Source organism: Dama dama, chromosome 5 (genome assembly GCF_033118175.1).
Source record: "Dama dama isolate Ldn47 chromosome 5, ASM3311817v1, whole genome shotgun sequence".
NCBI lineage: Eukaryota > Metazoa > Chordata > Mammalia > Artiodactyla > Cervidae > Dama > Dama dama.
In genome coordinates, this window is record NC_083685.1 from 79977034 (window position 1) to 79992743 (window position 15710).

General features: G+C 43.1%; 1 protein-coding gene across 1 annotated transcript in view; it reads right to left on the reverse strand.

Moving 5' to 3' along the window:
* The window catches only part of TEX14 (testis expressed 14, intercellular bridge forming factor), a 106302-nt gene that overhangs the window by 13577 nt on the left and 77015 nt on the right, over window positions 1-15710 (reverse strand). The window contains exons 16-25 of the mRNA XM_061142634.1: window positions 15487-15612; window positions 15198-15283; window positions 13976-14242; window positions 13031-13131; window positions 10838-10966; window positions 9377-9443; window positions 4910-4991; window positions 2918-2980; window positions 2270-2397; window positions 911-1119 (exon numbers count right to left, since the gene is read on the reverse strand). Of these exons, the coding sequence (XP_060998617.1) occupies window positions 911-1119; window positions 2270-2397; window positions 2918-2980; window positions 4910-4991; window positions 9377-9443; window positions 10838-10966; window positions 13031-13131; window positions 13976-14242; window positions 15198-15283; window positions 15487-15612 (1258 nt within the window). The remainder of the gene's footprint in view (window positions 1-910; window positions 1120-2269; window positions 2398-2917; window positions 2981-4909; window positions 4992-9376; window positions 9444-10837; window positions 10967-13030; window positions 13132-13975; window positions 14243-15197; window positions 15284-15486; window positions 15613-15710) is intronic.

A 15710-nucleotide genomic window follows, 5' to 3' on the forward strand; every position in this document is an offset into this window, starting at 1 on the left:
ATAGTACATTGAACAAAAGCATGTAATTCTTAAACTCCCTACTTCAGAATGAGACTTTTTGTGAGTCAAATGCCCAAAGAAGATGACAGTGGTTTTTTCACTGAGGGCCAAACAAGTAATCAATCTGCCTATAGAACGGTCTGTTCGTTGTTTAATCGCTAAGTCATGTCCAACTCTTTTGCAAACCCACGGACTGCAGCCCACCAGGCTCCTCTGTCCATGGGATTGCCCAGGCAAGCATACTGGACTGGGTTGCCATTTCCTTCTCTAAGGGATTTTCCTGACCCAGGGATCAAACTCGTATCGCCTGCATTGGCAGGTGGACTCTTTATTTTTCAGCCACCAGGGAAGCGACACAACGGTTAGTCAACGGATTTTTAATGAGCAGTGCCAAGTAAGGAACTTGTAGTTTTCCTGAAAGGACTACATATGAAATATGAAGGAGAGCGAGAAGGAAAAAAGCAAACAGCACCGGGAAGGGGAGGAAGCCAGGAGAAGGCAGCGTTCAGTGTTTTCACTGCAGATTACTGGTTCAGGAACAAGGTACAGATCAATCAGAACTCTCTGAGAACTAACCAGAGGAGGCTTCAAGGAAAAAGCAGAATGTAAAATATGGTTAGACTGAAAGAACAATGCAGATGAAGGTAGCACCGTAAGCTATGGCAGAGGCCAGCTCTTCAGAGAAATTGCCAAACATTATCTCTGGTCGGGTCGGGGAGAGGAAAGGGTACAAAAGCCAAAGATCCCTTCTATAATACAGATCAGAGAGGAGCCCCAGGGAAGCCTGGGGAGGATCCAGCTTATTTCTTCCTTTCTCTGTAAAATAGATATGGAGAAATCTTGACCTTTTGGATCACTGATGCCTTTGGAATCACTCCATGAGGGTGCAATGCAGAGTCTATATACTTACACGATTAGTCAGTCTTGCAGGGAGAATTTCAGACAAAGTAAGAAGGGAATCTAGGCTCTTTACTTTCTCTCGGACACTTGTAAATTTATCAGACAAAGTCTGAGTAGATTCTTGACTGGTCCAGCACGAGGTAGATCCTGTTTTAGTATCCTGAAATGGGATACTTTCAAGGCAGTCCTTATACTGACTAGCAACTGAAGAAATTGACCCTGTTGTAGAAAAGAGGACAGTGTCTGAATACTTTACATTATTTAAAAACAACAATAACACACAAAAAGACACACACACAAAACCCATAAAACTCTATATCTAGAATAGGAATTTCCCAAATTGTCAATAACTGAAATAATCACTGATCTGAGACAAAGCTCCATAAGGCATACAAAATGATAGTCTCTAAACTTGGTCATCAAAATAAAGGGAGATTATTTGAACCACAAATATACTGAAACAAGGACACTAAAGAGAGGGTGTTTGATGCTGGCTGTATGCGGTTACAGGACTGTATGCTTAAGTACAAGATACTGTTTTAAGTTACTAACTCTATAAAAAATCCAATGTGAAAGTGTTAACCACTCAGTCATGTCCAGCTTTTGTGACCCCATGGACTATAGCTCGCCAGGCTCCTCTGTCCATGGGATTTTCCAGGCAAGAATACTAGAGTGGGTTGCTATCTCCTTCTCCAGGGGATCTTCCCAACCCAGGGATTGAACCTGGGTCTCCTGCATTGCAGCCAGATTCTTTACCGTCTGAGCCACCAGGGAAGCCCTTGTAGAGAACCCACTGTATTTGCCCAAAATTCAACAGTGCTTCAGGTACAAAGTAGACTTGGCATTTACAGGTCTCTATTGCTAGAGTTTGGAGAAGGAAATGGCAACCCACTCCAATGTTCTTGCCTAGAGAATCCCAGGGACAGCGGAGCCTGGTGGGCTGCCATCTATGGGTTCGCACAGAGTCGGACACAACTGAAGCGACTTAGCAGCAGCAGCAGCATTGCTAGAGTTAAAAAATCTCCTTATAGCTGGTTGGATGACATCACCAACTCAATGGACATGAGTTTGAGCAAACTCGGAGAGATAGTGAAGGACAGGGAAGCCTGGTGTGCTGCAGTCCATGGGGTCACAGACAGTCAGACACGACTGACCTACTGAACAACAATAGCTAGTTAATCACCACCACCATCACCATCACCCCTGGCCTCCCATGGGATCATCCCCTTCCGCTCTGGCCCTAAAGAAACCCCACTACACTGTGAGGAAACACCCATCTGCAGGTCTGCGCCCACAACCTGGCTTCCCACAGCCAATGAGACAGGAGCTATTGGCTCCCCTCCCAGAACATCCCCCTGTGAGACAGTACCTGGGCTGAGCGGAGTACTGACACTAGTAGGTGCGTGGTTTATTTTGGGTGTTTTGCATGAGACTTCCTTGAAAGAACCGTCATGTTCATAGGAGATACTAGACAGGTCCTGAATGTCTGTCAGTGATCTAAAGTATTAAAAGCACAGAGTAACTGGGAGATGCTTAGAAAAATCAAACACTATATTCCTAAGAGGTACTTGTTAAAGATGCTCTTCACAAAAATCTTTATTTGGCAAGAGGCCAAAATCAGAGAATACTTTAGAATATCCATAAGAGAGCTATAAGATACTTAAGATATCTTAAAGAGAGTATCAGAGAATATCTTAGAAAGAAATACTAACTTCAAACATATCTCAGCAGCTAAAAACAAATTCCAAAGGTGAAAGTATATTAATGTGGAAAACAGATTTAATCTACCTTAAGTATAAGATTATATTCTTATTATCACTGTATTCCCTTGATTGTAAGATGCTATCAATTTAGATCACATCATCACAGCAGCTTTTTGGTGAAAGGAGAAACAGGCTCACGTTACATGTATACATAAAAACAGGAAGAACACAGAAGCTCTTACAAATAAGAAAACACCATTCCCCTAAAACTAAGACTTTGCACAGAATCCTTAAGCAATTTCTGGTGGCCATACATATCTTTCTCTTTCATTTCCTTTGGTGGTTCCTTTAATGTCTCGTCTTGTTCACCTTCAGTACTGTTAAGAGAGAAAGTGAGAAAATTACATAAATCTTCTGTCAGCAGAGTGCAACAGCGTGGTCCAAGGACAGTGTGAGATGCAGCAAGAAGGGCACTGAGCTCAGAGTGCAAAGTGAGGGCTTCGATCCTGACTGCTCCTGATAAGCCACACGTTCACAGGCATGTCTGGGCCACTGTTTCCTCTTCAGAGACTAAATAAACACTCTCTATGCTTTCGAACCACGGTGTTGGAGAAGACTCTTCAGAGTCCCTTGGACAGCAAGGAGATCCAACCAGTCCATCCTAAAGGAAATCAGTCCTGAATATTCATTGGAAGGACTGATGCTGAAGCTGAAATTCCAATACTTTGGCCACCTGATGTGAAGAACTGACTCATTGAAAGAGACCCTGATGCTGGGGAAGATTGAAGGCTGGAGAAAAAGGGGATGACAGTGGATGAGATGGTTGGATGGCATCACCGACTCAATGGACATGAGTCTGAGTAAACTCTGGGAGTTGGTGATGGACAGGGAGGTCTGGCATGCTGCAGTCCACGGGGTTGCAAACAGTCAGACAGGACTGAGCGACTGAACTGAAATGAACTGAAAGGTCAGCCCACCTGCAGTCAACCTATGATGCTACTGGCTGAGCAAGCTTCTGAGGAAGTCAATGGAGTACTTTGCTGGGGATGGAGCTTGGAGCAACAGACACAGCCACGGGGCCTCACCAACTGTGAGGCAGCTTCCTGGCATGGAGGATCGGGGAGGCCAAGAGAGGCTTGTGTCAAAGAAAGACTAGAAAAGAATTCTGAAGACAAATTTGATTTGTTTCTACTTTAACCAATATTTAACCAATATTTAACATTTTCAATACTCAAACATCAACTATAAGCCAGATCTCATGCTAAATCCTCCCAAATGTTTCCACATTTCTAATCTTTGTAGCAATCCCTATGAGACCAGTGGTATAAAGGAAAGAGAATGGATTTTAGATTGGGTTGTGACTATTAATTCGTTCAAAAAATATTTCTTTTTCTGAGCACAACATAGGACAGTACTTTCCGGTCCGCCTAATTTACATAAATGACCATATGACTTGCTTTAACCAGTGAAATGTAAGTGAAAGTGATGTGATTCACTTTGGGGCAGAAACTTTTAAAAGTCCAGTGCACAATTCACCATGTTCTCTTTTTCCTGCCTCAGCAAAAAAGGAAGCACAAAGATGGAGTCTCCCGCATGGTGGATTTCTGAGAGAAAGTAATACAGCACAGAACACTTCTGGCCAATCCCTGATGGGCATGGAACATGAACACAAAAGCAGTTTTTGTTGTTGTAAGCCACTAGAATCTGGGGGTTGTGCGCTACATAACATTAAGTAGCTCAGCTGGTAAAGAATCCGCCTGCAATGCAGGAGACCCCAGTTCGATTCCTGGCTGGGGAAGATCCAGGAGACGGGATAGGCTACCCACTGCAGTATTCTTGGGCTTCCCTGGTGGCTCAGCTGGTAAAGAATCCACCTGCAATGCGGGAAACCTGCGTTTGATCCCTGGTTGGGAAGATCCCCAGAGAAGGAAAAGGCTACCCACTCCAATATCCTTGCCTGGAGAATTCCATGAACAGAGAGCCTGGCAGGCTACAGTCCAAGGGGCCACGAAGAGTTGGACACAAATGAGCGACTAACACACACACACACAACTAGAAGAGAAATCTGACCAAGGTCGTACAGTTAGAAAAGTAGAGTCAAGATCTGGATGCAGATGACAGCTCCTTTCCATGACCCTTCACAATTCTGCTGAACAAGTCCTAACAAATCTAAACTGCCTAAAGCTTATTGTTATAACATGGTGGCTATTATATTTGAAGAAGAGCAACATATAAATATGGGGCATTACCATCAATTAACATTACGTCTATGAGTCTGATACTGTGAATAAAATAATGGCATATACCTTTGTATAGGTTGGAATTGAGACTTGGTCAAAATTTCAGCATTCTTTCCAAAATTTTTTCTCATTCGGAACTTTTCTTCACCTGAAAGAATAAAATAAACACATTTTTAATACATTTTTGCAAACCTAGATTATGATTTTCATTCTCTGGAGTTTTCCTGGTCTGGTCTAGAATAATAAATAAACTACATAAACAAAGTGTTTCCTAATTGGGCTTGGATTGAGTACTGTAGAAGAGGTTTTTGCTCTGAAAGTTTATTTTCCTTGCTCAGAGGGGAGAACTATATTCTGACACTCAGAATACAATCAAGCCATTTACTGGCCTTTCAGTCATAGCCGCACAGTTATTTCCGGAGACAAATGGGGTTTTGTCTTTTCAGGAAGGCAAACTGACCTGATTCCTGTCAACAGACACCAGGGGGCGTTGAAACCAAGAACTGTTTGTTCACTGTCGATTCCAAGCAGAAAAGACCATTAGCTGGGCATTCCCAGGATGCTAACTGTGTCTCCTGGCCACCAAACACCACTTAAAGACTGGGGGTGGGGTCTTGAGTACTAATGAGCTAATTCAACTGTCTTCTGTTCTCGTTGGCCTCAAGCATCTCAAGTCACTCCTCCCCAATTCTCAGGAAGATACTTTGCAGGCCTATGGGCACACAGGACCAGTATCCAATTTTCCTTCCCACATTATACAGCTCTGGTTTATGGAGAAGTGGACACACAGACTAGCCTGCCCTACTGGCAAATGCTCACGATCCCCCTGCCATTCTTTAGGTCCAGAAGGTGGCCTGGTATGCAATGGCAAGCCCACTGTAAAAGTACCACCTTTAGCAAAAGCCAAGACACTGATAAACCCATTTGAATGCAGAGTTCCAAAGAATAGCAAGGAGAGATAAGAAAGCCTCCCTCAGTGATCAATGCAAAGAAATAGAGGAAAACAACAGAACAGGAAAGACTAGAGATCTCTTCAAGTAAATTAGAGATACCAAGGGAACATTTCATGCAAAGATGGACACAGTGAAGGACAGAAATGGTATGGACCTAACAGAAGCAGAAGATATTAAGAAGAGGTGGCAAGAATACACCAGAAGTTATACAAAAAAAGATCTTCATGACCCAGATAGTTATGATGGTGTGATCACTCACCTAGAGCCAGACATCCTGGAATGCGCAATCAAGTGGGTCTTAGGAAGCATCACTACGCACAAAGCTAGTGGAGGTGATAGAATTCCAGTTAAGCTGTTTCAAATCCTAAAAGATGATGGTGTGAAAATGCTACACTCAATATGCCAGCAAATTTGGAAAACTCAGCAGTGGCCACAGGACTGGAAAAGGTCAGTTTTCATTCCAATCCCAAAGAAAGGCAATGCCAAAGAATGCTCAAACTACTGCACAACTGCACTCATCTCACATGCTAGTAAAGTAATGCTCAAAATTCTCCAAGCTAGGCTTCAACAGTACGTGAACCATGAACCTCTAGATGTTCAAGCTGGATTTAGAAAAGGTAGAAGAACCAGAGATCAAACTGCCAACATCCATTGGATCATCGAAAAAGCAAGAGAGTTCCAGAAAAACATCTATTTCTGCTTTATTGACTACGCCAAAGCCTTTGTGTGGATCACAACAAACTGTGCAAAGTTCTTCAAGAGATGGAATTACCAGACCACCTAACCTGCCTCCTGAGAAATCTGTATGCAGGTCAAGAAGCAACAGTTAGAACCGGACATGGAACAACAGACTGGTTCCAAACGGGGAAAGGAGTACATAAAGGCTGTATATTGTCACCCTGATTATTTAACTTCAGTGCAGAGTACACCATGTGAAATGCTGGACTGGATGAAGCACAAGCTGGAATCAAGATTGCCGGGAGAAATATCAATAACCTCAGATATGGAGATGACACCACCCTTATGGCAGAAAGTGAAGAACTAAAAAGCCTCTTGATGAAAGTGAAAGAGGAGAGTGAAAACACTGGCTTAAAACTCAACATTCAGAAAACTAAGATCATGGCATCTGGTCTCATCACTTCATGGCAAATAGATGGGGAAACAGTGGAAAGAGTGACAGACTTCATTTTTTTGAGCCCCAACACTGCAGATGGTGACTGCAACCATGAAATTAAAAGATGCTTGCTTCTTGGAAGAAAAGTTATGACCAACCTAGACAGCATATTAAAAAGCAGAGACATTACTTTGCCGACAAAGGTCCATCTAGTCAAAGCTATGGTTTTTCCAATAGCCATGTATGGATGTGAGAGTTGGACTATAAAGAAAGCTGAGCACAAAAGAATTGATGTTTTTGAACTGTGGTGTTGGAGGAGACTTCAGAGTCCCTTGGACTATAAGGAGATCCAACCAGTCAATCCTAAAGGAAATCAGTCCTGAATATTCATTGGAAGGACTGATGCTGAGGCTGAAACGCCAATATTTTGGCCACTTGATGCAAAGAGCTGACTCATTGGAAAAGACCCTGATGTTGGGAAAGATTGAAGGAGGGAGGAAAAGGGGACAACAGAGGATGAGATGGTTGGATGGCATCACCGACTCAATGGACATGAGTTTGAGCAAGCTCCGGGAGTTGGTGATGGACAGGGGGGTCTGGCGTGCTGCAGTCCATGGGGTCGCCAAGAGTCGGACACACCTGAGCAACTGGACTGGACTGACTGAAAACACTGAACCCCCACCCGTGGAGAAGCATCGCGGCTCTCCTTCTTGCTGCTCTCTTCAAACGCCCTAGAAAGCATAAATGAATTTCTAATAAGCACAATTTAGAGCTGGAGGGGAAGTTAGAGATTTGAGAGTCTAACTCTCTCCTTTATTTTATACGAAGGAAAGGTGGGGCCTTGGGGTGGAATGACATGCCCAAGATGCCAAAGGTCATGCAGAAAAAAATCAGCAGCAGAACTGGGCATGGAACCCAGTGTGTACCCCACTGTTACCCCTGTTGTATTGCCTGGTATGGAGAGGATGTATATCAGAGCCGTAGTGGGAAGGGGGGAAGAGAAGGGCTGAAAGGAGGAAATGGAGTAGAAATCAGAGGCTTCTTCTACATGTACTTCAGATGTCTGCAGCCAACTAGCCGTGGTTTTCTGACCTGCCTGCCGCATAATTTCTCTCTCCTACTCACCCCTCTTTCAAACGCAAGTGAAGTGGCCACGCACAGGTCAGGCTCACACAGAGAGTGATCATGGGCAGAGGCTCCACAGAAAGAACAGCGTGGCCAGAGACCCAGGTTTGGGTCTCTGAGAATTTAAGATTAAATTCTTAAAATTAAATTAAGATTAAATTAATTAAGATTAATATTTTCCTGAGAATTTAACTGTTCATCTAAAAGCGTACAGCTTCCTAAAATGCTTGCAACTGTGAAGGAGGCCTGAATCAGGTTAGAGGCGCAAGCTGGAGTGTGCAATAGAGGAGGGGAGTACATTCAGAACCTACACCTGCCCAGCCTGGGTTCAGACAGTTGAGACATGACCATGGACCGAGCTGCATGGTTCAGTAGATGGATAATCCTGGCTTTAAAAACAGATGGTTACATACCTTAAAAGAGTGAAAGTGCACAATTTTTTAAATGTCTGTATCAGTACCTGGGGTCCATTTATATCTTGTCTTGTGCCATACCCCAGCTGTTGATCCAAGGCTAACTTCTCATGTAACAGGAAGCAACTGCTAAGTTACACAGAACGCAAGACCCCAAAAGGGCACGATGTTATGTTGACTGTAGTGTTGGCTATTAGTAAAGGCTTAGCCTTAATAAAGGCTAACCCTTTTGCTAAGATGTCATGCAAGGAAAGGAAAATGATGGTAAAACTCAGTCTTCTGGAGTAGGGAAGGACATAGAAACCTAGTAGTGGTTGTCACCATGTCAATAACTAGCTGTGTGGCCCAGGCCAATCCTTCAGGTCAGCTCAGCACAAACAACTGAACTCCTGCTATGTGCCACAAAGGAGCCTGAAATCTAGGGAAAGAGACTACAGGGGGAAAAAGAAGCAGCAACTGCTGTAACGGATGCTATATGAATGCAAGGTGGGGGGACTTCCCTGGTGGTCCAGTGGTTAAGACTCCACAATCCCAATGCAGGGGGCCTGGGTTCCACCCCTGGTCAAGGAATTAAAGCCCACATTCCGTGACTAAAGAGATCAAATCAGCAACTAAAGATCCTGTGTGCCGCAACTAAGACCTGGCACAGCCAAATAAATACATAAATATTTATAAATAAATAAATAGCAAAGTTAAAAAGAAAAGCACGCAAGGGGAAGTATAACATGATGTATGGATGCCATGAGGCTGGTGAGCAGCTGGGGATTCATTCTAATGAGGGGAAACCACTGAGCCTAAGTTTTCTTATCTGTGAAATGAAAGGCCTGGAAGGTTATCTCTAAGAACCTTTCCAGCTCTAAACATGTGTGATCTGACAGAAAGTGAACAGGAGGTATTCTCAAAGGAATTTGCCCTGAGGGTGTATTACCAGAGGCTTGAGGTCGGGCACAAGCATGTTGTATTCCTTCAAAGTCTTCATCAATGGGACTTGAGGTCTATAAAAGAACAAAAGAGCAAAGAAAAGAAGTTCACTAGAGGAAGATATATCATCAAAAGATGGGGAGAGGATTTCTTGATGTTCTTAAACTTTGAAAATCTTTACAAAGTTCCTGCATCTTTTATAGAAAAAGAAGAAACCTTCACAGACATTAAGAACTTATTTGTACTATACGTTCCTCCTCCACAACAAGCCCTCCTCCCCCTCCCATTGTGAGGTGGGACTGGGTTCCTTTTCCCTTCTTTATATAATTATCTCCTCTCCTCACTCCAACCATCCAACAAAGATGTTTTAATTCCTGGGAGCTTTACTAGAAAAGCCAAAAAAGGTAGGAAAGATGGCCCAGGCTCTAAAGCTACTCTATGGGGTGAGAAGTCAGAACACCAGTTCCTTTGAGGCGAAGCAGTGGGTGGGAGGAAACACAAGGTCTTCTAGGGGGTCAAGAATGTTATATTTCTTGATTTGGGAGCTGGCTCCATGAGTGTGTTCAGCATGTAAAAGTTCATGATCTGTACCCTAAAGATGCGTGTACTTTTCCTTGTTACCCTTTTTATATATGTGTACATATTACATGTATGTACATGTATATGTATATAAACTTTATATTTTTTATTAATCATTTTCTTAATGTCGCAGTCCACAGTAATATCAAGAATGTTCGAAGGACTGATAATGGAAAACTGCTCTAACTGAGTTTTCAGAAGTGCCGACGAGGGAGAACCATGCTTTGTGATGCATCACTGAATTCTTCCAGTCAGTCAAATGTGGTGATTGGCATGTACAATCTCTCTTTCCTCCACTCTACCTTCCATATTGGTAAAAGGTGGCAGGTTAGGGGACAGAGGAGGTAAAAATTACAAGAGTAAATAAAAGACTCCTATGATTTTCATTTTATAAATAAAAATACTCTGTGCACAAACAGGTTCTTGCAAAAGCCAGGCAGATCCCAGAGAAAGGCCCATGTACTGGACAGCCTCACCTTCTCTGCGGACCCTGTGCTGCTACTCCTGGCTCTCCCACCACTAAAGCCTGTCAGTCCTGGGCTAACTCCCTAGCCTACTGTCACCAGTGCTTCTTCACACAGAGCAATAATAGCAGGCTGCCTTCTCTCTCCCCAAGAAAGGACTGTGAATTAAGCAACAAGAAGGAATGGGTTTTGAAAAAGAAGTACAGAGTGCTGCACAAATGCTGGAACCACAATTCTGCAGTAAGACCTTCATTATGAAAAATCTTACTTTTCACATGTTTTTTCAAAACATATGAAAACACTGATAAATTGACATGATATTATTTTACGTATAAGCTATTTTTCTTAATAAAAATAATTTTAAAGGAATAAAGCAACAGAGAAAGCTGGAGATGTACTTTATCCTGAACTTTGTAAATTTTTACCTCTAGAGCCAAATTTTCTTGAGCAATTGAGGAATAAAAATATTCATGGTCTGGAGTTAAAAACTCATCTGTCATGTCTTCAGTGTCTTCAGAAGACTCTGGTGAACAAGTTGATTGTGCAGACTGATCCTATTAATAATGTAGGAAATCACTTTTCAGTTGGTGTTTATTGTAAACAAATCCCTTTAGAGCTGGCTGTACAGTTAGTAACAGGGCATCTAAAATCACTCTGCAGTTGGGGTGATGCTCTCAGAGCCCCTCCCGCCACGTGCGCACCTCTGCCCTCCTTCTGCACAGCCAGTCATGAACCCCAGAGCAAGTGTGACAAACCATAGTCCTGAATCTCAACATCCTTACCTGCACAATGGAAGTAGGGGAGGCCGGGCAAACTTTTTGCTCTGCAATTCACAGGAAGAAGAAAGGTCCTAGACAACTCAAGCTGGGGACTGAATTTAAACACCCTGATCCCCACAAGGCACAGACACAGTCCACGTGCTGGAGTCAACTCCAGGCTGAGGCTGCTCAGACCTGGGACTCCTTCAGGTATTCCCATTTAAAGGCAAGAGAAGGAGCATGATTTTAAAAATAATAATACAATCTCAATAATAAAAATAAAACAGGGATTTCCCTGGTGGCCCAGCAGATAAGACTCCATGCTTCCACTGCAGGCAGTGTGTGTTTGATCCCTGGCTGGGGAAGTAAAATCACACAGCCATGCAGTCAAAAAAATTTTTTTAATTTAGAAAAAAGGGAGAACTATTTAAAAAATGAAATAATTTAAAGTAAGTTACTGGGATTTCTCTGGTGGTCCAGTGGCTACACACACTCCCAATGCAGGGGGCCTGGGTTCTATCCCGGTCAGGGAACTAGATTCCACATGCTGCAACTAAGACCCAGCACAGCCAAATAAATTAATTAATTAAAAGCAAGTTATTTTGTCAGCATCTCTGCTCTCCTCCTTCCTTTTCTGCTACTTCTCTACATCCAGGCCCTCATCACCACGTGGCCAGACAGCTGGCTCCTTTCCTTACCTTCAATTATTTCTTTGCACAGGTTTTGCGGTTTATTTCCCTGGACATTGCCTTTGCCACACTTCCTCTTCTGTGCACTTAGCAGCTGCTTTCCTTAACCCCTCATATCAAATTGAAATTTCTCAGACAAGCCTGGCCTCCCACACCTTCTCCACTTTCCTGACAGACCTGCTTCTCCAGCCAAGCCAGTATGCTTAATGTGGTACGTCCTCCCAGGCCTCACAGGAGAGAAAGAATAAACTGTCCTGTGAGTGGTCTGTGTACTGATTAAGATACAAAGGTATGTTCTTTGAAAAGCCTCAAATGTTATCACAATCAGCTTTTTACATTGTTTGTTCTCAATTTTTGTTTATATTCTTCCATGTCAATGGTGATTACAAATTTTGGTTCCTTACGCTGGCTGGACCATGGCCCAATTGCACACTTGAAGAACACATTAAATCCCTGAAGCAAGGCTGTAACCCCAGTACAAATGCTGGGAAATGACTGAATCCCAGGGATCTTGCTGAGGCATAGATTTCAGGCATGAACACACTCCTTCCACTGAGCTGAGAACTGAATTTCGGTCTTAGATGACATCCCAGGCAAAGGCACTCTCATTGCAACCCTGGCCCTGCTTTTCCTACTTCAATCTGACTTCAGTCATGAGCTTTGGTAACTGACCTCACACTGAGCTTTACGAGGTGGTCTTTTCTACACAGTTAGACAGAAAGCTTGGGCGTCCCAGGTAGTATAGCAGTAAAGAATCCGTCTGCCAATGCAGGAGACACAAGAGACGTGGACTAGATCCCTGGGTCAGGAAGATCCTCTGGAGAAGGAAATTGCAACCCATTCCAGTACTCTTGCCTGGGCAATCCCATGGACAGAAGAGCCTGGTTACGACTGAGTTACTGAGCACGCACACAGACAGAACGCTCAAGGGTCAGAGCTGAATCTAACTGTGTTTTCCTCAAGCTCCAGTATTCACAGTGCTTTGAGCTGAACTAATTCAAAAAGTATTAGACAGGGAGGAAAGGCTTCTTCACTCATGTCAGAGACATGAGGGCGCATGCTCCAACTAAAAAGAACTACTACAGATATTTCAATGTCATAATACGTAACAACTCAGTTTTACCCTACTAGGTCTTTGGGTTTGAGTTGGCTCTCCAGCTGTATGACTTACGCTGTAAGATTTCTCAACCGCCGCAGATGCATTCGAATTTGCTTGAAAGACTTCACTGTGCTCTGACTGCTCATCTTTTCTGGGGGGCAGGTGCCTGACACCTAACGATTATAACACAATAATTGCCATTCGGTAATTTTTAAATGACATGAAAGGGCAAAGGATACTGTGAGAGAAATGTATGCATTTTCTGCCGAATGTGGCCATGTGTCATGTCAGGTTCTGTCCAGACAGTGGAGACTGTTAGGTTAGCCTGGCTCTAGCACGCAGCCGTGAATCATTCTACCTTTTGCCCACCAGTTCAAGAGTGATGCTTGACAAGGAACAGATTTTAAACACCAAAAAAATCCAAACCAGTATATTTTTCTATCTAAGATGAATGATAATTTTAGATGTACCTTTCCTTGATTTTCAAACAACTATGAAATGATATGCCATGCCCTGACTGCAAGCAAATTACCAGGTAGAAAGACACAGCATGCAGTTTTCACCCACAAATCTATAAAAGTGATGGCAGTAAACACCGTTTGTCTCTAAGTTCCTCTCAGGCATAGACTCTCTGAGAGACGGTCGCATTTTTCTTGCCTAAAATGCAATGCAAAGAAGTGGGCAGCAGGGGGTGGCCTGCCACCGATGCTCTCTGGTGAAAGGTTCAATTCTTTGCCAGGTTAGATCCAGGAGCAGGGTCAGTGCATGGAGACTATTTACTTCCTTTGGACAAAGGAATCTCCTCCAGTAATAAAAAACTTTCGAGTCTCTGGACTTTTTCACCTGTCTGAAGGACAGTGGGATTAGATGGGTGTGCTACTTTCCCCTGGAATTCAGGACCCCCAGACAGACAGGAAAGGAGAGAAGCCAAAGGAAATATTCCAGGAGGTTTACTTATTGTCGACAGCTGACAGCTTGACAGAGCTCACCTACCCCAGCTCCTCCATCTGAACTTACTGGTGAAACGCTGAGGCCCTGACTGTCTGCCACGCTGGTCACTGCTGTCTGTTTGACCACACTTATTTCCTCCTGGCTCATCGCTTTTCTTGAGATACTCTGCAGCTTGCTGCCAATCCACATGCTCGGAGACCCTGATGGGGAGCTGCGGCAGGGGGTCAGGCTCATGTTCAGCCTCACTGTCTAAAGCCACACCACTCCGAGGATGCCAAGGAGGTACTGTCAGCTGTCCAGTAGCTGCTTTCGCTGCCATTTCTTTCACCTCCGCTGGACGTAAGAGAAAGCAGCTTTTAAAAAAGCACTGTGAATGCTGGAAACAAAAGCTTTAGTTCCTTAAAGAGTTACGTCATGGTTTATAGCTTATATTGTCACAATTACTCCCTGTTTAGAACTGCATCATCTTTAGCTTGCCCTGCTTGGCTTGAAGCAGGAAAGAGGAGAGAATGGATAACAGTGAGGGACAGGCAGAATTTCAATTAGTTACAGCCCTTTATGCTGAATCAGACTAAAAGGCAACAGAAATTTGTAGACAGACCTTCTTGCTGTAAAGATTTTGTAAGAAAATGACATGTGAAGCCCCTAGCCTATAGAAACTAATGGAAGGAATTCTATTTGAGTTTATATAGCCTTTCTAGACCAGACTGAGCTCATATTTTGGGAGTACATATATACATATATATGTGCATGTGTGTTTTCCTCAAAATTTTCTATCCTTTTCAGTGCCACCTAGCATTACTATCAAAAAACACAGATGCTGTATTCTTTTACGCTCATAAGATTAAACTGATAGAAAATGATAATGCCCACAGGATAGGTGAAAGTGACACTGCAAGCTCTCTACCCTAACATTCTAAGAATCTATACTGTGTATTTTTTTACTACCTTTGTTACACAACATACATATATACACATATACAGAGTGTAGAAGGATTTCCTATATAGTCCAGAGATTAAAAAAAGCACTTCTCTTTCACAGTTTGTAATCAGAAAGGTCTTACTTTTAAAATGGAATTATCTAACAAGAAAAGAATATGAGAAGACAGGCTGTGCACTTTGAGATAACAACCAAGCTAGAAAGATACTTTAAATTTCATTTTGTCCAACAGACAAAATATATATATATTTTTATTTATATATTATATTATATATTATAATATTTATTTATCTATAATATTATATATTATAATATATAAATATATAAATATTCATATATTATACTCACTTTTCCATTTTAAGTGTATCTCTCCATCACCTTCATTTCTTGACTTTGCGTTATAGATTTCAGAAGACACAGATTGCATGCTCATCCTGAATTGTATTTATTTGGGGGAAGAGGGCAAGTGAACACAAACACATCAGTTGACTCAAGTTCCTGACACAACCCCAAGTCCATGAGCCCACCCAGAGGACTGTCCCCTATTCTCTGCGTGGTTCTGAGGTTGCACTGACTCCTACGCACCACGAGGGGGCACCAGACCCCCCCCAACACTCGGCCCACAAGGCTGTGCTACCTGGTGGAGTCCTGGCCAGGGCTGGATGAGGCGGGTGGTCCCTGTGGGTGGCTTGGCATGGTGAGGAGTGCGCTACTGAGCTGTGTCATTTTGCTTTGAGGACTGGACTCCCTAGGCCTTCCCTGGCTAAGAAATGAAAGGACTAGGTTAGAATATCTTGAGATTCAGCTTCACAAACAGAACCCTGGTCCTCGGGCTGTAGCAGAGCAGAGCATAGGTGACGG